The 25,165-nt window shown below is 50.7% G+C and overlaps 2 protein-coding genes across 12 annotated transcripts in view; both read right to left on the bottom strand.

The window, feature by feature from the left end:
- Positions 1-1,180: 1,180 nt before the first annotated feature.
- LOC141153495 (uncharacterized) lies at positions 1,181-6,391 on the bottom strand. 3 transcript variants are annotated; one of them, XM_073638349.1, is made up of 3 exons: positions 5,379-6,391; positions 5,279-5,320; positions 1,181-5,185 (listed from the first exon to the last, which is right to left on the bottom strand). In XM_073638349.1, exons 1-3 carry the CDS (start codon positions 6,389-6,391, stop codon positions 5,095-5,097), a joined length of 1,146 nt encoding a protein of 381 aa, XP_073494450.1. In that variant the 3' UTR covers positions 1,181-5,094. The 3 variants fall into 3 exon arrangements, with proteins under 3 accessions (XP_073494450.1, XP_073494451.1, XP_073494449.1); XM_073638350.1 differs by lacking the exon at positions 5,279-5,320 and having other exon boundaries at positions 1,181-5,203; positions 5,387-6,391; XM_073638348.1 differs by having other exon boundaries at positions 1,181-5,320.
- A 510-nt stretch (positions 6,392-6,901) lies between these two features.
- SYNE3 (spectrin repeat containing nuclear envelope family member 3) overlaps positions 6,902-25,165 on the bottom strand; it is a 106,463-nt gene continuing 88,199 nt past the window's right edge. For all 9 annotated transcript variants that reach the window (XM_073638347.1, XM_073638339.1, XM_073638346.1 and 6 more), the window contains 3 exons: positions 9,027-9,182; positions 8,844-8,882; positions 6,902-7,097 (listed from right to left, as the gene is read on the bottom strand). In XM_073638347.1, coding sequence (XP_073494448.1) covers positions 6,903-7,097; positions 8,844-8,882; positions 9,027-9,182 — 390 coding nt within the window. In that variant the 3' untranslated portion in view covers position 6,902. The remainder of the gene's footprint in view (positions 7,098-8,843; positions 8,883-9,026; positions 9,183-25,165) is intronic.

Below are 25,165 nucleotides of genomic sequence, written 5' to 3' on the forward strand. Positions count from 1 at the left end.
AGCTTTCCTGGGCTCGGCCTCGAGAGCCCGGCTTTCCTGGGCTCGGCCTCGAGAGCCCGGCCTTCCTGGGCTCGGCCTCGAGAGCCCGGCCTTCCTGGGCTCGGCCTCGAGAGCCCGGCCTTCCTGGGCTCGGCCTCGAGAGCCCGGCCTTCCTGGGCTCGGCCTCGAGAGCCCGGCTTTCCTGGGCTCGGCCTCGAGAGCCCGGCTTTCCTGGGCTCGGCCACGAGAGCCCGGCCTTCCTGGGCTCGGCCTCGAGAGCCCGGCCTTCCTGGGCTCGGCCTCGAGAGCCCGGCCTTCCTGGGCTCGGCCACGAGAGCCCGGCCTTCCTGGGCTCGGCCTCGAGAGCCCGGCCTTCCTGGGCTCGGCCACGAGAGCCCGGCCTTCCTGGGCTCGGCCTCGAGAGCCCGGCCTTCCTGGGCTCGGCCTCGAGAGCCCGGCCTTCCTGGGCTCGGCCTCGAGAGCCCGGCCTTCCTGGGCTCGGCCTCGAGAGCCCGGCCTTCCTGGGCTCGGCCTCGAGAGCCCGGCCTTCCTGGGCTCGGCCACGAGAGCCCGGCCTTCCTGGGCTCGGCCTCGAGAGCCCGGCCTTCCTGGGCTCGGCCTCGAGAGCCCGGCCTTCCTGGGCTCGGCCTCGAGAGCCCGGCCTTCCTGGGCTCGGCCTCGAGAGCCCGGCCTTCCTGGGCTCGGCCTCGAGAGCCCGGCCTTCCTGGGCTCGGCCTCGAGAGCCCGGCCTTCCTGGGCTCGGCCTCGAGAGCCCGGCCTTCCTGGGCTCGGCCTCGAGAGCCCGGCCTTCCTGGGCTCGGCATCTGGGGCCCGAGTTTCCTAGGATCGGCATCTGTAGCTGAATTACTAGGGAAGTCTAGCATTTGATATTCTTCTATAGGAAAGGGCGACAACTCCCATGTGAGCTATAATAGTAGCTATACAGGTTGTCATCCAGTCTTCCCATTAGTGACAGTGCAGCACCTTGTGTAGTGGCCGTGAGTGGTACTGCATGCTTCCTAGTTTTCACTTGTATTATGGAAGAACATGCAGTACCCTTCATGGCCATTACACAATGAATGGCGCTGTGCCACTTGTGATATCCAGGGCCCCCTTTGAGGTTGTGTAGAAAAATGTAATATATGACCGTGCAGTGATCACACAGACAAAATGGGAAGCATTAAAGACCAAAGAGCAGATCTAATATTTTCAGGTATCTTTATTTATACCTTCTCCATGTAAAAAGTCAATTTACAAAGAAAATAGATGAGAATAGAGAAGAGCGTGGAACATGAGCCGCTGATCCACAGAGCTTGCACTCTACTTCATAGACTTGTGTGTGTCCGGAGGTTGTGTGGTGGAGGAGTTATTGAGGGCTGAGAACATAGATGGGGTTAGATGTGGGTGATGGCAACATTGCGACAGAATTCTAAATAATATTCAGATTTTGTGTATTTCGGGGTGCACAGATGAGTATATTTAGGAAATATCCGACCCTCTTGGGATGTTCTTTGATGCACCCCTCCCCTCCCCCTTCCTTGGACTTGTTTTTCCTTCACTTGTTTTCTAGAATTTTAGATTGATTTGAGAGTCCTCAGTGGTTGATACCTTTTAATGGCTAACTGAAAAGATGGTAACAAGTTGCAAGCTTTCCAGACTACTCAGGTCTCTTCTTCAGGCATAGTATAACCCAATATCTGAAGAGTCACATATTTATACACAACAGGGCACAAGAATAATGCAATAGATGAGACAAGTGACGTGAAGCAGACATTTTGGTATTTACATTTTACGATCACATCTTTTAGTATCAGACTAGAGATGGGGGCGCTGTTTCATTGGTGTCAATGGAAAATGTTTGCTAATGACAGTGGTGAAAAGTGGTATTGCAAGTTACAAATGTAATACATTGTAGCAAGATTTAAAGGGGAAGTTTATCTGACATTAATCAGTAAGAAGAAATATAAACTGTAAAGAATATTCAGCTGACATTATATTATCTCTCACACCATTTACAAACTACAGTACCAGAATAAAACTCCCAGCTGAGATCTTTTCCATTTACTCCTCGATGGTCTCCAAACATAAGTTTATATTTATCAGCAGCTGAGCCGTCGCCAAACTACAATCTCACTTTTCAGACCAAGAACTTTCTGTACTTAAAATTCTCTATTACATCCTGAACGCTCTCATTCTGAACTCCTCTTAACTGTCTCTATCGTGTCTAAACCGATCTCAAACTCTCAGACCCACGACTGCTCATCAGACGTCTCATTGTCCTCAGATCTAGAACGGTCTCTAACAGACGTCTCCATCCTCCTCAGATCTAGAACTGTCTCTAGCAGACGTCTCCATCCTTCTCAGATCTAGAACTGTCTCTAGCAGACGTCTCCATCCTCCTCAGATCTAGAACGGTCTCTAGCAGACGTCTCCATCCTCCTCAGATCTAGAACGGTCTCTAGCAGACGTCTCCATCCTCCTCAGATCTAGAACTGTCTCTAGCACACGTCTCCATCCTTCTCAGATCTAGAACGGTCTCTAGCAGACGTCTCCATCCTCCTCAGATCTAGAACTGTCTCTTTCAGATGTCTCCATGCTTCTCAGATCTAGAACGGTCTCTTTCAGATGTCTTCATCCTTCTCAGATCTAGAACGGTCTCTATTAGACATCCCCATAAGCCTCAGATCTAGAACTGTCTCAAGTTCTCAGCAGTCGTCATCTCCTTCACATTCCAAACTGTCTCATAACTACATCCCACCTCCCTCCTTAGCTGTCTCTTTTACACTCTGACTGTCTCTATCTGGAAACATCTCCAGTTTAACCCCTCACATCGCGCATTATACAGCGACCTCAGACTGACGTCTGCATGGGAACAAATTTATTAAAAGCAATTTCCTGAATGAATTTTTAATTTCTTCCCCGACCTCACGGATCAGCGACAGGAAACACTGAACTCATCTGTGCGGCCCACGGACATCGCACCAAAGTCTGCTCATTTAAAGGGGTCGCACGTAATAATTCTGCACACAGATATGCTGTAGACTCCTGAGTACTGATTACACATAGGTGTCTGATCTGTCAGGGAGACTGTTCAGTACAAAGATATTGCATTCGAAGGATCGGGGATATGATGGAGATAGATGTACGAGTGGGGGCGCTGTTGCATAATCACTTATGAGAAATTAGTGCCAACAATAGTGGTGAAAAATGGTACTGCATGGTTTTAAGTCAAGATGTCACGTTTCTCTTTTAGGTCATTTTAGGGGAACATGCGGAGCTCGGGGAATAAGCCGCCAGCTGTAATTAAATTTCCAGGACGCGTCGTGCATGCAGAATTTTTTTTTTCCTAGGTAGTTACTCGTGTTACCTGAAATAATAAAGTCAGACTATTCTCCATCCCGGCAGCAGTTACTTGTCTTACAAGTGAGCAAACTTTTATCTCACTTCTCCGCCCTCCCCAAAACTACTCTGGAATTATTTCTACCGCTGGCTATTAAATACGCTAACGCCGCAATAACCGGCGCATTAATCCGCAGCTTCATATCCGTGCGCGGATTATGTGGCCTAAAAAGTTTCATCAGACAAAACATAAAGTAACAAAGAGACTTCTGCTACTTTACAGGTGAAAGGAACTCTGGAAACTCTGCACCAAGGAAAGCTGGCGGGCAGCAGTATGGCTGCCAACACAGCTCCGATGGGGGTTATCCTCCAGCCTTACTACAACTCAGGTGGCAAGAAAAAGTGTAAAGAAACTACGGTAAAAGGGGCCGTCTGCTAAAAAAAAAAGGAGTTAAATGTCCTAAAATTAGAAACTTCATAATATATTTCAGGTCTGATCTTTCTGAAAAAAAGCTACGCGTGAAGGGGGCCGTCTGACTGCCGATTTCAATGTTAGCCAGCCCCCTTCTCTGTCAATCACAGGCGAGCAGTCAGCCAGCCCCCTTCTCCATCTACGCATCAATCATTTCAGAGAATGGGGCTGGCGGACAGCTCATTTCAATAGCTAAATCAGCCCCTTCTATATCCTTGCATGGCCAGGACAGGAGGGGTTTGGCTCAGTTTTATAAACGAGCAGTCAGCCAGCCTCCTTTCACATACAGCATGGTCATGTCCTGACATAAACCAGAAGTGGACCTGCTGGCACCTGTGACTGGACCTTATAGCCAAAGATTAGTGCAGGACAGGAACGTGTGTTCATTTTGATGGGTAAGCCGACCTCCTTCCACGTTTATGTACAAACCATGACAGAGAAGGGGGCTGGCTTATTACTGGAAGGACTGGTCAGTAAGTCCCTGATGACACAAACCAGAACAGGGCCTGCTGAGACCCAGACCTTATAGCTGAAGATCGGGGAAGTCCAGAGCAGTATGTGAGGGGGGCTGGCTGACTGCTTATTTCAGACCCTAAGCCTGCCACCTTCTCCATGAATTCATCGACCATAGCAGAGAAGGGGGCTGTCTAATAGCTCGATTCAACAGGTAAGCCAGCTCTCTCCATCTGTGCTTCAACCATAGCAGAAAAGGGGGCTGGCTGACAGCTCATTTTAATAACTAAGCCAAGCTGCTTCTCCATCAATATTGCAACCATGACATAGAAGGGGGCTGGCTGACAGCTCATTTCATAGGCAAGCCAGACCACTTCTCCATTTGTTCATTAACCATGACCGGGAAGGAGGCTGGCCTGATTATTGAAACGAGTAGTCATACATTACTCTGGACATACACTGACACAGGACAGAGCACAGGAGCAGTCGTGGACCTGACAGGACCCGGGGCCACTGCCGATTTCTCAAACTTGACATTAAATTACAAATATGCCAATATATTTAATTTTGCTACATTTTGTTTTTGGCTGAACAATCCCTTTAAATGTAAGGTTGCAAAGCATCATGGTCCCTAATATATGTACCACGGTCCATGCTGTATTGACCCAATGCATTGTGGGTAGAGTTGAATTTCATAGGCCACCACTGAGTAGCAGTAACCCTACAGAGGCCGACAACATGCTGGGAGTTGTACTACATGTGAAATTAATGACAGCGTACAAATATTATGGGGTAAGAATGAGAGGGAGCCAAGGCACCGGGACTTGCTAAGATTACAACTCTCATCATTCTTAGTATCTGGATGGAAGCAGTGACCTACGGCGAGGCTTCTGGGTAACAGGAAGCATTAATACAAAATTACAATTTCTGCTAAAAATATTAAAAGTAACAAAGTCTCCCTCCACATCTGTAGAAAGTAACAAAGTCTCCCCTCCACATCTGTAGAAAGTAACAGTTTCCTCTCCACATCTGTAGAAAGTAACAAAGTCTCCCCTCCACATCTGTAGAAAGTAACAAAGTCTCCCTCCACATCTGTAGAAAGTAACAGTCTCCCTCCACATCTGTAGAAAGTAACAGTCTCCTCTCCACATCTGTAGAAAGTAACAAAGTCTCCTCTCCACATCTGCAGAAAGTAACAGTTTCCTCTCCACATCCGTAGAAAGTAACAAAGTCTCCCTCCACATCCGTAGAAAGAAACAAAGTCTCCCTCCACATCTGTAGAAAGTAACAGTCTCCCCTCCACATCTGTAGAAAGTAACAGTCTCCTCTCCACATCTGTAGAAAGTAACAAAGTCTCCTCTCCACATCCGTAGAAAGTAACAGTCTCCTCTCCACATCTGTAGAAAGTAACAAAGTCTCCCCTCCACATCTGTAGAAAGTAACAAAGTCTCCTCTCCACATCTGTAGAAAGTAACTAAGTCTCCCTCCACATCCGTAGAAAGAAACAAAGTCTCCCTCCACATCTGTAGAAAGTAACAGTTTCCTCTCCACATCTGTAGAAAGTAACAAAGTCTCCTCTCCACATCTGTAGAAAGTAACAAAGTCTCCTCTCCACATCTGTAGAAAGTAAAGTCTCCTCTCCACATCCGTAGAAAGTAACAAAGTCTCCCTCCACATCCGTAGAAAGTAACAAAGTCTCCCTCCACATCCGTAGAAAGAAACAAAGTCTCCCTCCACATCTGTAGAAAGTAAGTTTCCTCTCCACATCTGTAGAAAGTAACAAAGTCTCCTCTCCACATCTGTAGAAAGTAACAGTTTCCTCTCCACATCTGTAGAAAGTAACAAAGTCTCCTCTCCACATCTGTAGAAAGTAACAAAGTCTCCTCTCCACATCTGTAGAAAGTAACAAAGTCTCCCTCCACATCTGTAGAAAGTAACAAAGTCTCCCCTCCACATCTGTAGAAAGTAACAAAGTCTCCCTCCACATCTGTAGAAAGTAACAAAGTCTCCCTCCACATCTGTAGAAAGTAACAAAGTCTCCCTCCACATCTGTAGAAAGTAACAAAGTCTCCTCTCCACATCTGTATTGTGTCTCGTGGACAAATAGAAAAGGGAAAACTGGCCATAAAAATGCAAAAAACATTTCATAGAAAAATCCAACTCTTGCTCATTTGCATAAGAAGGTGGAGCTACAATGTAACAAAATAAGCAGGGGTGGTCCTTCAAAAATCTTAAAGGGAAACTTCATCTAAAATGTAAAATATCTTATATCATATTTAAAAAAAAATATTAAAAAGTGGAGACGGCGCCATCTATGGAAGGACGCGGCCATGTGTCTCTGATCCTGGACACCCCCTTCATGTCAGATTTTCCCACAGTCATTTGTGATTGTCAATAGCAGAAAAAAAAGACAATATTCAGAAACAGACATTTACATAAAAAAGCGCATTACCGGGTGTATAAACCATAAATACAATGTATAAAATATAGAACACGCTCCTGCGCCATTCTATTATATATACAACCGCAGCTATATACAGGGAACCTTAACCCCATCATTGCTGGTCAGGATTGGCTAAAAACGCTATGTACAAGACGGAGGAGCAGCTGCCATAATATAGAGATTACAGTATATACTGGACCCTCAGGAGCCGGGGCCCTAAGTGGGAGGGGGCCCGTCATACTTCAGCATCAGGTTAAAGGAACGCGCAAAATTGTTGGACAGGGCGCAGGTCTTGGCTTCTTGTAGAAGAGGGAGAAGAAACGCCAAAAGGAGGAGGAGGAGCAGGAGGAACTGCAGAGGAAGAGCGGCACAGCACACCCGATGCAGGAACGAGCAGAGTCCCCCCGGCACCTGCAAGAAAGAACAGGATACACATCAGGTAATGGATAGGCGGCATTCTCAGTGATGTCACCGCTGATCTCTGGTGATGGATAGGCGGCATTCTCAGTGATGTCACTGCTGATCTCTGGTGATGAATAGGCGGCATTCTCAGTGATGTCACCGCTGATCTCTGGTGATGGATAGGCGGCATTCTCAGTGATGTCACCGCTGATCTCTGGTGATGGATAGGCGGCATTCTCAGTGATGTCACCGCTGATCTCTAGTGATGGATAGGCGGCATTCTCAGTGATGTCACCGCTGATCTCTGGTGATGGATAGGCGGCATTCTCAGTGATGTCACCGCTGATCTCTGGTGATGGATAGGAGGCATTCTCAGTGATGTCACCGCTGATCTCTGGTGATGGATAGGCGGCATTCTCAGTGATGTCACCGCTGATCTCTGGTGATGGATAGGCAGCATTCTCAGTGATGTCACCGCTGATCACTGGTGATGGATAGGCGGCATTCTCAGTGATGTCACCGCTGATCTCTAGTGATGGATAGGCGGCATTCTCAGTGATGTCACCGCTGATCTCTGGTGATGGATAGGCGGCATTCTCAGTGATGTCACCGCTGATCTCTGGTGATGGATAGGAGGCATTCTCAGTGATGTCACCGCTGATCTCTGGTGATGGATAGGCGGCATTCTCAGTGATGTCACCGCTGATCTCTGGTGATGGATAGGCGGCATTCTCAGTGATGTCACCGCTGATCTCTGGTGATGGATAGGCGGCATTCTCAGTGATGTCACCGCTGATCTCTGGTGATGGATAGGCGGCATTCTCAGTGATGTCACCGCTGATCTCTGGTGATGGATAGATGGCATTCTCAGTGATGTCACCGCTGATCTCTACTGATGGATAGGCGGCATTCTCAGTGATGTCACCGCTGATCTGTACTGATGGATAGGCGGCATTCTCAGTGATGTCACCGCTGATCTCTAGTGATGGATAGGCGGCATTCTCAGTGATGTCACCGCTGATCTCTGGTGATGGATAGGAGGCATTCTCAGTGATGTCACCGCTGATCTCTAGTGATGGATAGGCGGCATTCTCAGTGATGTCACCGCTGATCTCTGGTGATGGATAGGCGGCATTCTCAGTGATGTCACCGCTGATCTCGGGTGATGGATAGGCGGCATTCTCAGTGATGTCACCGCTGATCTCTAGTGATGGATAGGCGGCATTCTCAGTGATGTCACCGCTGATCTCTGGTGATGGATAGGCGGCATTCTCAGTGATGTCACCGCTGATCTCTGGTGATGGATAGGCGGCATTCTCAGTGATGTCACCGCTGATCTCTGGTGATAGATAGGCGGCATTCTCAGTGATGTCATCACTGATCTCTGGTGATGGATAGGCGGCATTCCCAGTGAAGTCACCACTGATCTCTGGTGATGGATAGGCAGCATTCTCAGTGATGTCATCGCTGATCTCTGGTGACGGATAGGCGGCATTCTCAGTGATGTCACCGCTGATCTCTAGTGATGGATAGGCGGCATTCTCAGTGATGTCACCGCTGATCTCTGGTGATGGATAGGCGGCATTCTCAGTGATGTCACCGCTGATCTCTAGTGATAGATAGGCGGCATTCTCAGTGATGTCATCACTGATCTCTAGTGATGGATAGGCGGCATTCTCAGTGATGTCACCGCTGATCTCAGGTGACAGACAGGCTCTAACTTTTGATGTACCCAGCTGTTCTTACCCTTCTTACCTTGGTTATTCCTCTGGGCTCTTCGGCTACTTTCATGTTCTGTGAAGAATATATACAAATACTTCATCAGCACAAAGAACATCAGTAAATTCTAAGTGTGAACTTTTCCATTAAGACAAACAAGACAATAGGAAATTCCCAGTAAAGTTCCAATGTCCCAATGAAAATCCACGGATCTCTCACCGTGTGTTTCCCAGAATCTCGGAGCTTGGACTTGTACAACATCCACTGGTAGCGGAGATCCTCCAGCTTCAGCTCCTCCGTCACCGCCATCGACGATCTGCTGCGCAGAACAGACTCAAAGAGATTTTGGCCTTGAGGGACCCGAAGCTGTAAATTCTATAGAAAGAGAAATGATGAAGTATATTATTTATAAGTCACCCAAATAACAAGCAGAAAGCTGAAAGCGCAGCTCTGGAGTATAATATAGGATGTAACTCAGGATCAGTAATGTAATGTATGTACACAGTGACTGCACCAGCAGAATAGTGAGTGCAGCTCTGGAGTATAATACAGGATGTAACTCAGGATCAGTAATGTAATGTATGCACACAGTGACTGCACCAGCAGAATAGTGAGTGCAGCTCTGGAGGATAATACAGGATGTAACTCAGGATCACTACAGGATCAGTAATGTAATGTATGTACACAGTGACTGCACAAGCAGCATACTGGGTGCAGCTCTGATCAGCTGCTAGTCAGTGTGGTGATTGCGGGTGTGGTGGCTGCAGATCCTGCTGTGTGCTCCTGATCTCTGAGAAACCAACACCTCTCCACCTGGGGACCTGCTCGCTCGCTTACCCAGGGAGGGAGCGGGTTTCTGGAATGAGTGAAGGAGCCAAGCCCCAGGCTTCTGCTTCCCGAACCAGGCCGGCGGGGGGGCAGAAGAAACCAGCAACCGGCCTGCACATCAGAGGACTCGGGGGTGAGACGCTCCACCAGGAGTCGCAGCAATGTGGCTCCTACTCCCCCCGGGATTGTGGAGACCCCTAGAAGCCGCAAGGCTTCGAGCATGGAGGAAAAGCCTGACAGCGGCATGCATGATGGCGCTCCTTCCGGAGGAAAGCTGAGTGCTCACGGAGGTGAGGCCGACCTCCCTGAGGGGGGTTGGGCGCTGCAGGGACCACGGGAGTCTGTGTCCACCTATGCCTCCCGGGTCATGATCCACCTCCGTGAGTATGAAGATGCCAGTAAGCTGGTCAGGAGACTTCGGAAGGAGCAGCGCTGCACAAGCGCAAAAGCTGCAGGTGCCTCCAAACCAAGGAAGGCCAAGCTCCAAGCGGAGATAAAAAGACTGACCAGTGAAATTCATCTCCTGGAACTTAGGAAAGCCACCATCTTAGAGCAGAGTGGTCCTTTCAAAGAAAAACGTATAAATGAAGACCGCTTTAGAGAAATGGCTGATACCAGAGAGCAAAGGCAGATGGGGCTGCAGCCTGAGAGCCAGGTGGATGATGAGAGTGATGATGACCAGCAGGAAGCCCCACCTGGCAGCCTGCAAAGTCACCCGCAGGCCACGTGCAGCGAGCTCCCTGCAGGACAGGCGACAGTGACATCCGGTCGCAGTTCTGCCGGCTCTGGGGAGGACAGTGACAGCAGCGGCCAGGGAGGGGCGCTAATGGCAGAGATTAAGCTCCTGGAGTCCCCAGTGTGCCTCCAAAACTTCCATCTTGGTGACGATCTACCAGAAGAGGCACCTGGGGGCCACAAAAAGGCAAAGAAGACCAAGCCAAAGCTGCAGGAAGCGGTAAGCTATGTCTATGCCCCCCTCCCTGTACCCTCTGAGCTCGCTGTATAAGCCCCGTTGCCCAGCCCAGCCCGGGTTCTGATGTGGATCCGATGCAAAGGCGCGAGGAGATTGCACAGCACGGTAGTGAGGTGTAGAGCTCCGTCTCTGCTTGTAGTAGCGGGGACGTAGCAGGAGGTGCATCAGCCGAGAGGCTGGACAGTGAGGGCGGCCCGGCGGCGGGCGTTCCATCAGGCCACGATGCTGTGGTGCGCTCCTCAGTGGGAGGGGGAGCAGCCCGGTGTCGGGGGCAGCTCCGGTAGCCTCGGCGCCTCTGAATGCTGTTGCCGCTGATCACTTAGTTGAGAAGCGGCGGCAGTGTGAGGGGGCTGTCGGGGCTGAGCGTTCTGGTCCTCCCACGAAAGTGCTATTTTGTGTTGGCGTCGCTGGTCTGGAAGATCCTGATGCTAAAGATCAGCGGCGCCTAACAGCAGCTAAAGATCAGCGGCACATTATTCCGAATGCCAAACAGCGGAAATTACCGACGGATGATGTGGAGGGCACACATAAGACCGGGGGTCAGGTCGTCTCCAGTTCCATGGAGGTGACTGAGCCCCTTGTGCCTGATGCGGAGGTCAAAATGTCATTCGCCATTGTTACTGGTCCAGCAGGAATGAATGTGGTGGTGGAGGTGAATGAGGATAATTCATTGTCTAGTGGTGTGGTTGCTGGTTTGGTGGAGGGTGAGATGGAGGTGGGTAATGGTGATGCTGTTGGAGCTGATGTGGTCACTGGTCCGGTTGCCCCCCCGGGGGTGGCAACGCCTGTCCAGAGTTATGCCAGTGTCACCTCCGGGGCAAATAGGGCATCCTCCTCGTCTCCGGGCTTTGGGGACGGCATGTTGCAATGGCGCCTTCTGGAGGCTCTAAAGAAGGGCGAGAGATCAATAATGGTAGAGGGTCGAGAGGTTGATCTATCCTTCTGGATAGAGAGGCATGGCCTCGGGGCCTTCCGAGAGCAAAAAGGGGGGATACAGTGTGGTCCCTCCCAACAGCCGGGCCAGGCAGTGTGCGTAGGAATGTGGTTCGTCTTCGGTGGAGGGGCAGTGATGCATGTCCTCCAAGGTCTAAGGTTGTGGAGTTCCTGCTGAGGATGGGCTTCAAGGCGATTGACATCTACGCCTTGATACATCCCTATTCCATGCCTGAATTTGATGTCAGCTTTGTTCGGCCAGAGGGGCTTGAGCTCTTCTGGGCGAATTAGGAGTTGGCAAAAAATGAGCCCGGCTTGCGAGACTTTGCCATTCAGGCAGTGTCTCGCCAAAACCAGATCAAGAAAGTGACCGTGATGACTCGTAACGAGTCGCTTTCTAGCTATGACATCATGACGTGGCTTGGTCGGTATGGAGAGGTGGTGGAGATGCCAAAGAAAAACCGCGACGAGTTTGGTATCTGGTCAGGGGCCTGGACGTTTATGGTAAAACTTAAGCGTTCAGGTGGTACGGTTGCCCACATTCCATCGTCTGCCTTCCTGGGTAGGGATCGTATCCTGGTCTTCTACCAGGGGCAACCGAAGCTCTGTCACAGGTGCGGCGACCCCACACACTTCAGTGCAAACTGCACTGTGCAGAAATGCGCGTTGTGTGGGGGTGTCGGCCATCTTGCTGCCTCTTGTGTGGAGATTAGGTGCCACCTGTGTGGTGAGTTAGGTCACCCATTCAGCCGTTGTCCTCGCTCCTTCGCTAATGCAGTCGAGACCCCGGTGGGAGAAAGCCATGAGGCCGATTCTGCTGTGGAGGGGACTAGCAGGGGTGGGGGAGCCGAGGGGCCAGGGAAGAAAAGCAATAAAAAGACGCCTGCCCAGCTGTGGCGTCTAGACAAGCGCAGACAGGAGAGGGAGCGGGGCGAGCCCCAGACTACCGGGGCAGCCCCTGTCCTGGATGCCAGTCTTGCTGCTGAGGCCCCGAGGGATGATGAGTTGGATGAGGAGGTCAGGAGGATCCACAGGGAGGAAACTGCCTCTGCTTCAGAATCCTCCCATTATGAAAGTATGGATGAGGATAATAAGCGGTGGCTAGAGAACAAGCGTGAGCTCGGCACCAAAAAGAAGAAAAAGAAGGGAGATAAAACATCTTCTCCCGCTCTGACCAAGGTACCTAAGGAAGGTAAAACTGACTCCCCTCTGGTTGGTCTTTCTAACCGGTTCCAAGCCCTTGATAACATCTCTTCCTCTGAGGAGGAGGCCGAGGGTGAGGTTCCGGCTTCAGCGGAGCTTACAGGGGGCGCCGAGTCTCCTTCTCCTGGGGATGCAGGGTCCTTGGGGGGAGGGACTGGCCCAGAGTCCGGAGACGAGGACAAGAAAAGAAGGAAAAATGTGGGAATGGACACCTCTGTGTCATTAAAGAGGGGGAAGGATTCCTCCTCTGAGGCAGAGGGTAAGGGGAGTAGGAAGAAGAAAGCCATCTAACTCAATCACCAATGATGGCGGTACCCACTCCGTTGACGCTGGCGTCCATTAATGTCGCCAGCATTAAGTCAAATATGGCTAGATTTGCGGCCTTTGATTTTCTCAGCCGGGTTGAAGCTGACATTTTCTTTTTGCAAGAGACCAGGCTGCCAAATATGGCAGAGGTGTTTATAGCTAAGAGGGAGTGGAGACTCGGGCCCTCCTATTGGTCTCTTGCGGCCGAGCCGTATAGCGGAGTGGCGGTCCTTTTTACCGCACCGGTAGAATGCCGACGGGTTATTGAGTTAGAAATGGGGAGGTGCCTGATATTAGATGTCCTCATGAAGGGACAGGAGCTTCGGCTCATTAACATCTATGGTCCCCAATCTAAGTGGGACCGGAAGTGTCTCTTTACGAGGATCAAGTCCTACCTTTTTACGAGTCGGCAGGTCGTCTTTGGAGGGGACTTCAACACTGTCACGAGGCCCCGGGATAGAGGAGGTTCCAGAGACAAGCTGACTTATGATAGCATCGCCCTTAATAGTATAGCTAGTGAGGCTCGCCTGGTGGATGTCCACATCCGGCACACCGCAGGCCACGAGGGGTTCACCTATCATAGAGGTAACTGTAGGTCCAGGATAGACAGGTTTTATTTAAAGGAGGAAGCCGTCTCTTCAGCAGTATCTGTTGTTGAGGTGGAGTTCTCCGATCACTGTTTGATTTTGTTTTCCCTGAATGTTACAGAGACCCCCCGGATGGGAAGAGGCTTTTGGAGGCTCAATTCGTCTCTCTTGGAAGAAGCGGCGATAAGACAGTCCTTTGAGGATTTTCTTCAGAGCCAGGTACCCTTACTGGATCTTTGTAGTAGTAAGTCAGAGTGGTGGGAGATGTTTAAGAAAAGGGTGGCGAGATTCTTCCGCCAGCTCTCGAGCCTCAGGAGCCTGGACAGGTACCGCCTGTATCAGGGCCTGAGGAGGAAACTCGAGCATTTCGTCTCAACTGGAGGTAGCCGCGAGGAGATCTGCAGAGTGAAATCTTTGCTAATGAGGTGTCAGTATGATAGACACGCATCTTTGGTTTTTGAGAGGGATTACGGGAAGTACCGCTCACCCGACCCTTACAGAAACTGCAAGATGTCAGTGAATAGTAAAGTTGTTACAGGACTGGTTGACACTGCGGGGTCCCTGAAAAGATCCAGATCAGGGATCCTGGAGGTCGTCAGATCCTTCTACTCGCACCTCTTGGGGAAGAGGGATCTGGATTGGGATGAGATGTCGGCTTTTCTGGCAGAAGCCGTCCCCGAACCAGGGGTAGATCCCTCTCTTGGCGTTTTGACAGAGATGATCAGGGAAGAGGAAGTTAAGTTGGCGATTGAAGGGCTCGCCCTAAAGAAATCTCCCGGTCCAGATAGCTTAACATCTGAATTCTATAAGACCTTTAAAGGACGCCTTGGTTCCCCTCTTGACTGAGGTATTCAACGAGTGTCTTTCCTCGGGCACTCTGCCAAAGTCAATGAGGAGGTCTGCCCTGATCATCTTGTCAAAGGGTAAGGACCCATCTTGCATTGAGAATTGGCGTCCCATAGCGCTTCTCAATGCAGACAGGAAGGTTTTGGCAAAGGTGCTGTTTAATCGGCTGGTGACATTTGCACCCCGGCTTCTTTCGGGGGCCCAGCATTGCTCTGTTCCGGGCCGCAGTACAATTAGTGCTGTACTCTGTGTCCGAGAGGCGGTGGAGCAGGGTAGGGCTGGTCACTGGAAGGGGTACATGCTGTCATTGGACCAGGCAAAAGCGTTTGATCGGGTTAACCATGAGTACCTCTGGTCTGTCCTTCTGAGGTATGGCCTGCCGGGGGGGTTTGTTGATTGGTTTAAGACCTTGTACGCTGGGGCAGAGAGTTTCCCGCTTGTGAACGGTTGGATTGGCAGCTCTTTTGAGGTTGGGTGTGGTGTTCACCAGGGTTGTCCCTTGAGCCCGCTACTGTTCGTGTTTGCGATTGACCTACTTCTTAGGAGGGTGGAGCGTGGACCGTTGGCTGGGATCGGGATGGACCGGGCAGCACCGGAAGCCACTCTGAGAGTGGTGGCGTATGCCGATGACGTCACCGTTTTTGTTTCCTCTGATGAGGAGGCAGAATGGCTGATGTCAGAGGTAAATCGCTACTCGGAGGCATCCGGGTCTAAGATCAACCGGGATAAGTGTGAGAGTCTCTGGCTGGGAGGAGGAGATCCTGGTTTTGATCTCCCGGACACCCTTCCAAAACCCAAAGTCTCTGCAAAAGTTCTTGGCATCGAATTTGGCCAGGGGGATTACCCCAAACAAAATTGGGACAGCAGGCTAGAGATCGCCACTCAGAAGGTGAACCAATGGAAGAGTTGGTCTTTGACCCTAAGGGAAAGGGTAAACCTGATCAAAACTTACCTGCTCCCTTAGCTGATCTATCTGGGCAGTGTGTGCATCTTGCCAGAGCCTCTCTGGACTCGGGTCTACAGTTTGTTCTTCCAACTGTTATGGGGGAATAGACTGAACCTGGTTAAGAGGGAGGTTACTTACCGTACGAGGAGACTAGGAGGGTTGGGTATGGTCAACCCTGTGGTATTCCTTGTGAATACCTTTATTAAGATAAAGGAAGCTCCTTGACAAAAGGGTTCTGTTGACCCATTTTCAGAGGCCTCTGGCGCTCAGGGATTGCCCAAGTCGGGATCTTGGGGTGGGTCTGCATCTTTTGAATTCTATCAGGATCCCCTCAAAGTTTTGGGACTTGGCTTGGCGCTGCATCCATGGGAAACTGTGTGTGAGGGACAATCTGAAGTGTAGGAACTGTCCTCGGGAGCATTGTGGTACCATGCTTGAAAGTATGGACCACTTCCTGCTTCGTTGTCCCTTTAACACAGAGGTGTACAACAGGGTGGGCGCCTCCATTGGCTGGCCCCGGCTGGCCGGTCTCTCTTATGCGGAATGGGCCTATGGAGCATTCGGGGACCTGGGTGGTCAGGACCGCTGCACCTTATTTCTAGTTAGCGCAGTGGTTAGGTATCACACGTGGAACGCACGGTGCTTAGTATCGACGCAGCGGAAAATCCTCCCAGTGGACGATGTGTTTAGGACCATACTCGGAGACCTGGTGAAGGTGCGTTCTCTGGAGTATGAGAGACTGGGTACACGAAGGACCGCTCTCCTCTGGAGGGGCTTTTCTTTTAGTGTGCCCTAGTCTGGTCATCTCCTCTCCTGGTGGTGGGCTGCTGCTGACACCATAGATTTTTGTTTTTGATCAGTAGACAGTGATGTAGGGCTGCAGGCGCCGAACTTGGGCTTTGTCAGTTGTAGTTATTGTATTGTTTGTTATTCTATTGTTTGTTTCTGTATATATTGTATATATGGATTTGGGTGTAGGTGTTAGGTTGGGTGGTGGGAAAAGGGGGGAGGTGGGTTCATCTTGTGGGACACTGGTTATTTGGGTGAAAAACTGGCACTGCCTGATCTGTCCTATGGACGTTGGACATGGACTGAGGCATGAGGCGCAGGACCAGCTCTCAGGTCAGTGCCGGGGAGGGACTGGTGGGCTCGAGTGTGGGGGGTTTTGTTTTGTCTTGTATATATTTGTATACTAGTATTTATTTTATTAAAAAAAAAAAAAAAGTATATATTAGTTTGTATATAATTTGTCGGTTATTGTTTATTATATTGTTATTATTTGTTTGGTAACCGGACCAGATGTCATGGTGTAGGTAGTTATTATTGTGTATATATGTATAATATGTGTGTGAGGAGAGAGGGAGCGGCTGGACCAGTTCATTACATTGTTTATTTTCTGGGTATTAATTTTGTTATGTTTCTGTTATTATTATTGGTATGTTTTTCATTTTTATAATAAAAGATCTACAGGATGTAATTCAGGATCACTACAGGATCAGTAATGTAATGTATGTACACAGTGACTGCACCAGCAGACTAGTGAGTGCAGCTCTGGATCAGCTGCTGCTCAGTGTGCTGATTGCGGGTGTGGTGGCTGCAGATCCTGCTGTGGGCTCCTGATCTCTGAGAATCAACACCTCTCCACCTGGGGATCTGCTCCCTTTCCTACCCAGGGAGGGAGTGGGTTTCCTGGGATGAGTGATGGAGCCAAGTCCCAGGCTTCTGCTTCCCGAACCAGGCCGGCGGGGAGCAGGAGAAACCAGCAACCGGCCTGCACATCTGAGGACTCGGGGGTGAGACGCTCCACCAGGAGTCGCAGCAATGTGGCTCCTACTCCCCCCAGGACTGTGGAGACTCCTATAAGCCGCAAGGCTTCCAGCATGGAGGAAAAGACTGACAGCGGCGTGCATGATGGCGCTCCTTCCGGAGGAAAGCTGAGTGCTCACGGAGGTGAGGCCGACCTCACTGAGCGGGGTTGGGGGCTGCAGGGACCCCGGGAGTCTGTGTCCACCTATGCCTCCCGGGTCATGATCCACCTCCGTGAGTATGAAGATGCAAGTAAGCTGGTCAGGAGACTTCGGGAGGAGCTGCGCTGCACAAGTGCCAAAGCTGCGGGGGCCTCCAAATTGAGGAAGATAAAACTCCAAGCGGAGGTAAAGAGGCTCACCAGTGAAATTCATCTGCTGGAACTAAGAAAAGCCACCATCAGAGAGCAGAGTGGTTCATTTAAGGAAAAGCTGATAAATGAAGACCGCTTCAGAGAAATGGCTGATAACAGAGAGCAAAGGCAGATGGGGCTGCAGCCTGAGAGCCAGGTGGATAATGAGAGTGATGATGACCAACAGGAAGCCCCACCTGGCAGCCTGCAAAGTCACCCGCAGGCCACGTGCAGCGAGCTCCCTGCAGGACAGGCGACAGTGACATCCGGTCGCAGTTCTGCCGGCTCTGGGGAGGACAGTGACAGCAGCGGCCAGGGAGGGGCGCTAATGGCGGAGATAAAGCTCCTGGAGTCCCCAGTGTGCCTCCAAAACTTCCATCTTGGTGACGATCTACCAGAAGAGGCACCTGGGGGCCACAAAAAGGCTAAGAAGACCAAGCCAAAGCTGCAGGAAGCGGTAAGATACGTATATGCCCCCCTCCCTGGACCCCCTGAGTCGGCGGCAGGCTCAGCTCGCTGCATAAGCCCCGTTGCCCAGCCCAGCCCGGGTTCTGCTGTGGATCCGGTGCAAAGGCGCGGGGAGATTACAGAGCGCGGTAGTGAGGCGCAGAGCTCCGTCTCTGCTTGTAGTAGCGGGGATGTAGCAGGAGGTGCATCAGCCGAGAGGCTGGACAGTGAGGGCGGCCGGGCGGCGGGCGTTCGGTCAGGCCACGATGCTGTGGTGCGCTCCTCAGTGGGAGGGGGGAGCAGCCCGGTGTCGGGGGCAGCTCCGGTAGCCTCGGCGCCTCTAAATACTGTTGCCGCTGATCACTTAGTTGAGAAGCGGCGGCAGTGTGAGGGGGCTGTTGGGGCTGAGCGTTCCGGTCCTCCCCCGAAAGTGCTATTTTGTGTTGGCGTCGCTGGTCCGGAAGATCCTGATGCTAAAGATCAGCGGCGTCTCACAGCAGCTAAAGATCAGCGGCGCATTATACCGAATGCCAAACAGAAATTACTGACTGATGATGTGGAAGACACACATCAGAGACCAGGGGTGAGGTCACCTCCAGTTCTATGTAGTTGGCTGAGCCCCTTGTGCCTGATGATGCAGAGGTCAAAAGGTCATCCACCATTGTTACTGGTCCAGCAGGAATGAATGTGGTGGTGGGTGTGAATGGGGCCAATTCATTGCCTAGTGGTGTGGTTGCTGGTTTGGTGGAGGGTGAGATGGAGGTGGGTAATGGTGATGCTGTTGGGACTGATGTAGTCACTGGTCCGGTTGCCCCACCGATGGTGGCAACGCCTGTCCAGAGTTATGCCAGTGTCACCTCCGGGTCAAATAGGGCATCCTCCTCGTCTCTGGGCTTTGGGGACGGCATGTTGCAACGGCGCCTTCTGGAGGCTCTAAAGAAGGGGGAGAGATCACTAATGGTAGAGGGTCGATAGGTTGATCTATCCTTCTGGATAGAGAGGCATGGCCTCGGGGCCTTCCAAGAGCAAAAAGGGGGGGATACAGTGTGGTCCCTCCCAACAGCCGGGCCAGGCAGTGTGCGTAGGAATGTGGTCCGTCTTCGGTGGAGGGGCAGTGATGCATGTCCGCCAAGGTCTAAAGTTGTGGAGCTCCTGCTGAGGATGGGCTTCAAGGCGATTGACATCTACGCCTTGATACATCCCTATTCCATGCCTGAATTTGATGTCAGCTTTGTTCGGCCAGAGGGGCTTGAGCTCTTCTGGGCGAATTATGAGTTGGCAAAAAATGAGCCCGGCTGGCGAGACTTTGCTGTTCAGGCAGCGTCTCGCCAAAACCAGATCAAGAAAGTGACCGTGATGACTCGTAACGAGTCGCTTTCTTGTTATGACATCATGACGTGGCTTGGTTGGTATGGAGAGGTGGTGGAGATGCCAAAGAAAAACTGCGACGAGTTTGGTATCTGGTCAGGGGCCTGGACGTTTATGGTAAAACTTAAGAGTTCAGGTGGTACAGTTGCCCACATTCCATCATCTGCATTCCTGGGTAGGGATCGTATCCTGGTCTTCTACCAGGGGCAACCGCAGCTTTGTCACAGGTGCGGCGACCCCACACACTTCAGTGCAAACTGCACTGTGCAGAAATGTGCATTGTGTGGGGGTGTCGGCCATCTTGCTGCCTCTTGTGTGGAGGTTAGGTGCCACCTGTGTGGTGAGTTAGGTCACCCATTCAGCCGTTGTCCTCGCTCCTTCGCTAATGCAGTCGAGACCCCGGTGGGAGTAAGCCGTGAGGCCGATTCTGCTGGAGAGGGGACTAGCAGGGGTGGGGGAGCTGAGGGGCCAGGGAAGAAATGCAATAAAAAGACGCCTGCCCAGCTGAGGCGTCTAGACAAGCGCAGACAGGAGAGGGAGCGGGGCGAGCACCAGACTACCGGGGCAGCCCCTGTCCTGGATGCCAGTCTTGCTGCTGAGGCCCCGAGGGATGATGAGTTGGATGAGGAGGTCAGGAGGATCCACAGGGAGGAAACTGCCTCTGCCTCAGAATCCTCCCATTATGAAAGTATGGATGAGGATAATAAGCGGTGGCTAGAGAACAAGCGTAAGCTCGGCACCAAAAAGAAGAGAAAGAAGGGAGATAAAACATCTTCTCCCGCTCTGACCAAGGTACCTAAGGAAGGTAAAACTGACTCCCCTCTAGTTGGTCTTTCTAACCGGTTCCAAGCCCTTGATAACATCTCTTCCTCAGAAGAGGAGGCTGAGGGTGAGGTTCCTGCTTCAGCAGAGCTTACAGGGGGCACCGAGTCTCCTTCTCCTGGGGATGCAAGGTCCTTGGGGGGAGGGACTGGCCCAGAGTCCGGAGACGAGGACAAGAAAAGAAGGAAAAATGTGGGAATGGACACCTCTGTGTCATTAAAGAGGGGGAAGGATTCCTCCTCTGAGGCAGAGGGTAAGGGGAGTAGGAAGAAGAAAGCCATCTAACTCAATCACCAATGATGGCGGTACCCACTCCGTTGACGCTGGCGTCCAGTAATGTCGCCAGCATTAAGTCAAACATGGCTAGATTTGCGGCCTTTGATTTTCTCAGCCGGGTTGAAGCTGACATTTTCTTTTTGCAAGAGACCAGGCTGCCAAATATGGCAGAGGTGTTTAAAGCTAAGAGGGAGTGGAGACTCGGGTCCTCCTATTGGTCTCTTGCGGCCGAGCCGTATAGCGGAGTGGCGGTCCTTTTTACCGCACCGGTTGAATGCCGACGGGTTATTGAGTTAGAAATGGGGAGGTGCCTGATATTAGATGTCCTCATGAAGGGACAAGAGCTCCGGCTCATTAACATCTATGGTCCCCAATCTAAGTGGGACCGGAAGTGTCTCTTTATGAGGATCAAGCCCTACATTTTTACGAGTTGGTTTTGGAGGGGACTTCAACACTGTCACGAGGCCCCAGGATAGAGGAGGTTCCAGAGACAAGCTGACTTATGATAGCGAGTCGCCCTTAATAGTATAGCTAGTGAGGCTCGCCTGGTGGATGTCCACATCCGGCACACCGCAGGCCACGAGGGGTTCACCTATCATAGAGGTAACTGTAGGTCCAGGATAGACAGGTTTTATTTAAAGGAGGAAGCCGTCTCTTCAGCAGTATCTGTTGTTGAGGTGGAGTTCTCCGATCACTGTTTGATTTTGTTTTCCCTGAATGTTACAGAGAGCCCCCGGATGGGAAGAGGCTTTTGGAGGCTCAATTCGTCTCTCTTGGAAGAAGCGGAGATAAGACAGTCCTTTGAGGATTTTCTTCAGAGCCAGGTACCCTTACTGGATCTTTGTAGTAGTAAGTCAGAGTGGTGGGAGATGTTTAAGAAAAGGGTGGCGAGATTCTTCCGCCAGCTCTCGAGCCTCAGGAGCCTGGACAGGTATTGCCTGTATCAGGGCCTGAGGAGGAAACTCGAGCATCTTGTCTCAACTAGAGGTAGCCGCGAGGAGATCTCCAGAGTGAAATCTTTGCTAATGAGGTGTCAGTATGATAGACACGCATCTTTGGTTTTTGAGAGGGATTATGGGAAGTACCGCTCGCCCGACCCTTACAGAAACTGCAAGATGTCAGTGAATAGTAAAGTTGTCACAGGACTGGTTGACACTGCGGGGTCCCTGAAAAGATCCAGATCAGGGATCCTGGAGGTCGTCAGATCCTTCTACTCGCACCTCTTGGGGAAGAGGGATCTGGATTGGGATGAGATGTCGGCTTTTCTGGCTGAAGCCGTCCCCGAACCAGGGGTAGATCCCTCTCTTGGCGTTTTGACAGAGATGATCAGGGAAGAGGAAGTTATGTTGGCGATTGAAGGGCTTGCCCTAAAGAAATCTCCCGGTCCAGATAGCTTAACATCTGAATTCTATAAGACCTTTAAAGGACGCCTTGGTTCCCCTCTTGACTGAGGTATTCAATGAGTGTCTTTCCTCGGGCACTCTGCCAAAGTCAATGACGAGGTCTGCCCTGATCATCTTGTCAAAGGATAAGGACTCATCTTGCATTGAGAATTGGCGTCCCATAGCGCTTCTCAATGCAGACAGGAAGGTTTTGGCAAAGGTGCTGTTTAATCAGCTGGTGAAATTTGTGCCCCGACTCCTTTCGGGGGCCCAGCATTGCTCTGTTCCGGGCCGCAGTACAATTAGTGCTGTACTCTGTGTCCGAGAGGCGGTGGAGCAGGGTAGGGCTGGTCACTGGAAGGGGTACATGCTGTCATTGGACCAGGCAAAAGCGTTTGATCGGGTTAATCATAAGTACCTCTGGTCTGTCCTTCTGAGGTATGGCCTTCCGGGGGGGGTTTGTTGATTGGCTTAAGACCTTGTACGCTGGGGCAGAGTTTCCCGCTTGTGAACGGTTGGATTGGCAGCTCTTTTGAGGTTGGGTGTGGTGTTCGCCAGGGTTGTCCCTTGAGCCCGCTGCTGTACGTGTTTGCGATTGACCTGCTTCTTAGGAGGGTGGAGCGTGGACCGTTGGCTGGGATCGGGATGGACCAGGCAGCACCGGAAGCCACTATGAGAGTGGTGGCGTATGCCGATGACGTCACCGTTTTTGTTTCCTCTGATGGGGAGGCAGAATGGCTGATGTCAGAGGTAAATCGCTACTCGGAGGCATCCGGGTCCAAGATCAACCAGGATAAGTGTGAGAGTCTCTGGTTGGGAGGAGGAGATCCTGGTTTTGATCTCCCGGACACCCTTCCAGGACCCAAAGTCTCTGCAAAAGTTCTTGGCATCGAATTTGGCCAGGGGGATTACCCCAAACAAAATTGGGACAGCAGGCTAGAGATCGCCACTCAGAAGGTGAACCAATGGAAGGGTTGGTCTTTGACCCTAAGGGAAAGGATAAACCTGATCAAAACTTACCTGCTCCCTTTGCTGATCTATCTGGGCAGTGTGTGCATCTTGCCGGAGCCTCTCTGGACTTGGGTCTACAGTTTGTTCTTCCAACTGTTATGGGGGAATAGACTGAACCTGGTCAAGAGGGAGGTTACTTACCATATGAGGAGACTAGGAGGGTTGGGTATGGTCAACCCTGTGGTATTCCTTGTGAATACCTTCATTAAGATCAATATTGCAAACCTCTGGAAAGAGAGGGCAAGTGAAGGATCTACGCACATGGACATCTCCCGGCTTACGCTACCCTGGTTCTGAAGGTAATTCGCCGGTGGGGTCTGGGAATGTGGGAGGTCAGGACTCTGCCAAGGAAGCTCCTTGACAAGAGGGTTCTGTTGACCCATTTTCAGAGGCCTCTGGCGCTCAGGGATTGCCCAAGTCGGGATCTTGGGGTGGGTCTGCATCTTTTGAATTCTATCAGGATCCCCTCGAAGGTTTGGGACTTGGCTTGGCGCTGCATCCATGGGAAACTGTGTGTGAGGGACAATCTGAAGTGTAGGAGCTCTGAGGACAGGAACTGTCCTCGGGAGCATTGTGGTACCATGCTGGAAAGCATGGACCACTTCCTGCTTCCGTTGTCCCTTTAACACAGAGGTGTACAACAGGGTGGGCGCCTCCATTGGCTGGCCCCGGCTGGCCGGTCTCTCTTATGCGGAATGGGCCTATGGAGCATTCGGAGACCTGGGTGGTCGGGACCACTGCACCTTATTTCTAGTTAGCGCAGTGGTTAGGTATCACACGTGGAACGCACGGTGCTTAGTGTCGACGCAACGGAAAATCCTCCCAGTGGACGATGTGTTTAGGACCATACTCGGTGACCTGGTGAAGGTGCGTTCTCTGGAGTATGAGAGACTGGGTACACGGAGGGCCGCTCTCCTCTGGAGGGGCTTTTCTTTTAGTGTGCCCTAGTCTGGTCATCTCCTCTCCTGGTGGTGGGCTGCTGCTGACACCATAGATTTTTGTTTTATTGATCAGTAGACAGTGATGTAGGGCTGCAGGCACCGAACTTGGGCTTTGTCAGTTGTGGTTATTCTATTGTTTGTTTCTGTATATATTGTATATATGGGTTTGGGTGTAGGTGTTAGGTTGGGTGGTGGGATAAGGGGGGAGGTGGGTTCATCTTGAGGGACACTGGTTATTTGGGTGAAAAACTGGCACTGCTTGATCTGGCCTATGGACGTTGGACATGGACTGAGGCATGAGGCGCAGGACCAGCTCTCAGGTCAGTGCCGGCGAGGGACTGGTGGGCTCGAGTGTGGGGGGTTTTGTTTAGCATTGTATATATTTGTATAGTTAGTATTTATTTTATATTAATTAAAAAAAAAAAAAGTTTGTATATATTTGTCAGCTATTGTTTATATTGTTTATGTTTATTTTATTTATTGTTTATGGTTATTATTTTCTTTGGTAACCGGACCAGAAGTCTCTAGTGTAAGTAGTTATTATTGTGTATATATGTATAATATGTGTGTGAGGAGAGAGGGAGCGGCTGGACCAGTTCATTACATTGTTTATTTTCTGGTTATTAATTTTGTTATGTTTCTGTTATTATTATTGTTATGTTTTTCATTTTTATAATAAAAGATCTACAGGATGTAACTCAGGATCAGTAATGTAATGTATGTACACAGTGACTGCACCAGCAGAATAGTGAGTGCAGCTCTGGAGTATAATACAGGATGTAACTCAGGATCAGTAATGTAATGTATGTACACAGTGACTGCACCAGCAGAATAGTGAGTGCAGCTCTGGAGTATAATACAGGATGTAACTCAGGATCAGTAATGTAATGTATGTACACAGTGACTGCATCAGCAGAATAGTGAGTGCAGCTCTGGGGTATAATACAGGATGTAACTCAGGATCAGTAATGTAATGTATGTACACAGTGACTGCACAAGCAGAATAGTGAGTGCAGCTCTGGAGTATAATACAGGAGGTAACTCAGGATCAGTAATGTAATGTATGTACACAGTGACTTCATCAGCAGAATAGTGAGTGCAGCTCTGGAGGATAATACAGGATGTAACTCAGGATCAGTAATGTAATGTATGTACACAGTGACAGCACCAGCAGAATAGTGAGCGCAGCTCTGGAGGATAATACAGGATGTAACTCAGGATCAGTAATGTATGTACACAGCGACTGCACCAGCAGAATAGTGAGTGCAGCTCTGGAGTATAATACAGGATGTAACTCAGGATCAGTACAGGATCAGTAATGTAATGTATGT

Source organism: Phyllobates terribilis, unplaced genomic scaffold, assembly GCF_046119375.1.
Source record: "Phyllobates terribilis strain yellow unplaced genomic scaffold, ASM4611937v1 Scaffold_7__3_contigs__length_470593459, whole genome shotgun sequence".
Taxonomy (NCBI): domain Eukaryota; kingdom Metazoa; phylum Chordata; class Amphibia; order Anura; family Dendrobatidae; genus Phyllobates; species Phyllobates terribilis.

Bases quoted from the DNA above. Each gene is read 5' to 3' on its own strand.
- LOC141153495 (XM_073638348.1), bottom strand. From the start codon at position 6,391: ATGAAATGTTTTTTGCATTTTTATGGCCAGTTTTCCCTTTTCTATTTG. The intron at 5,321-5,378 runs GTTACTTTCTAC...TGGAGGGAGACT, and splicing joins ACAGATGTGGAGAGGAGACT to TTGTTACTTTCTACAGATGT.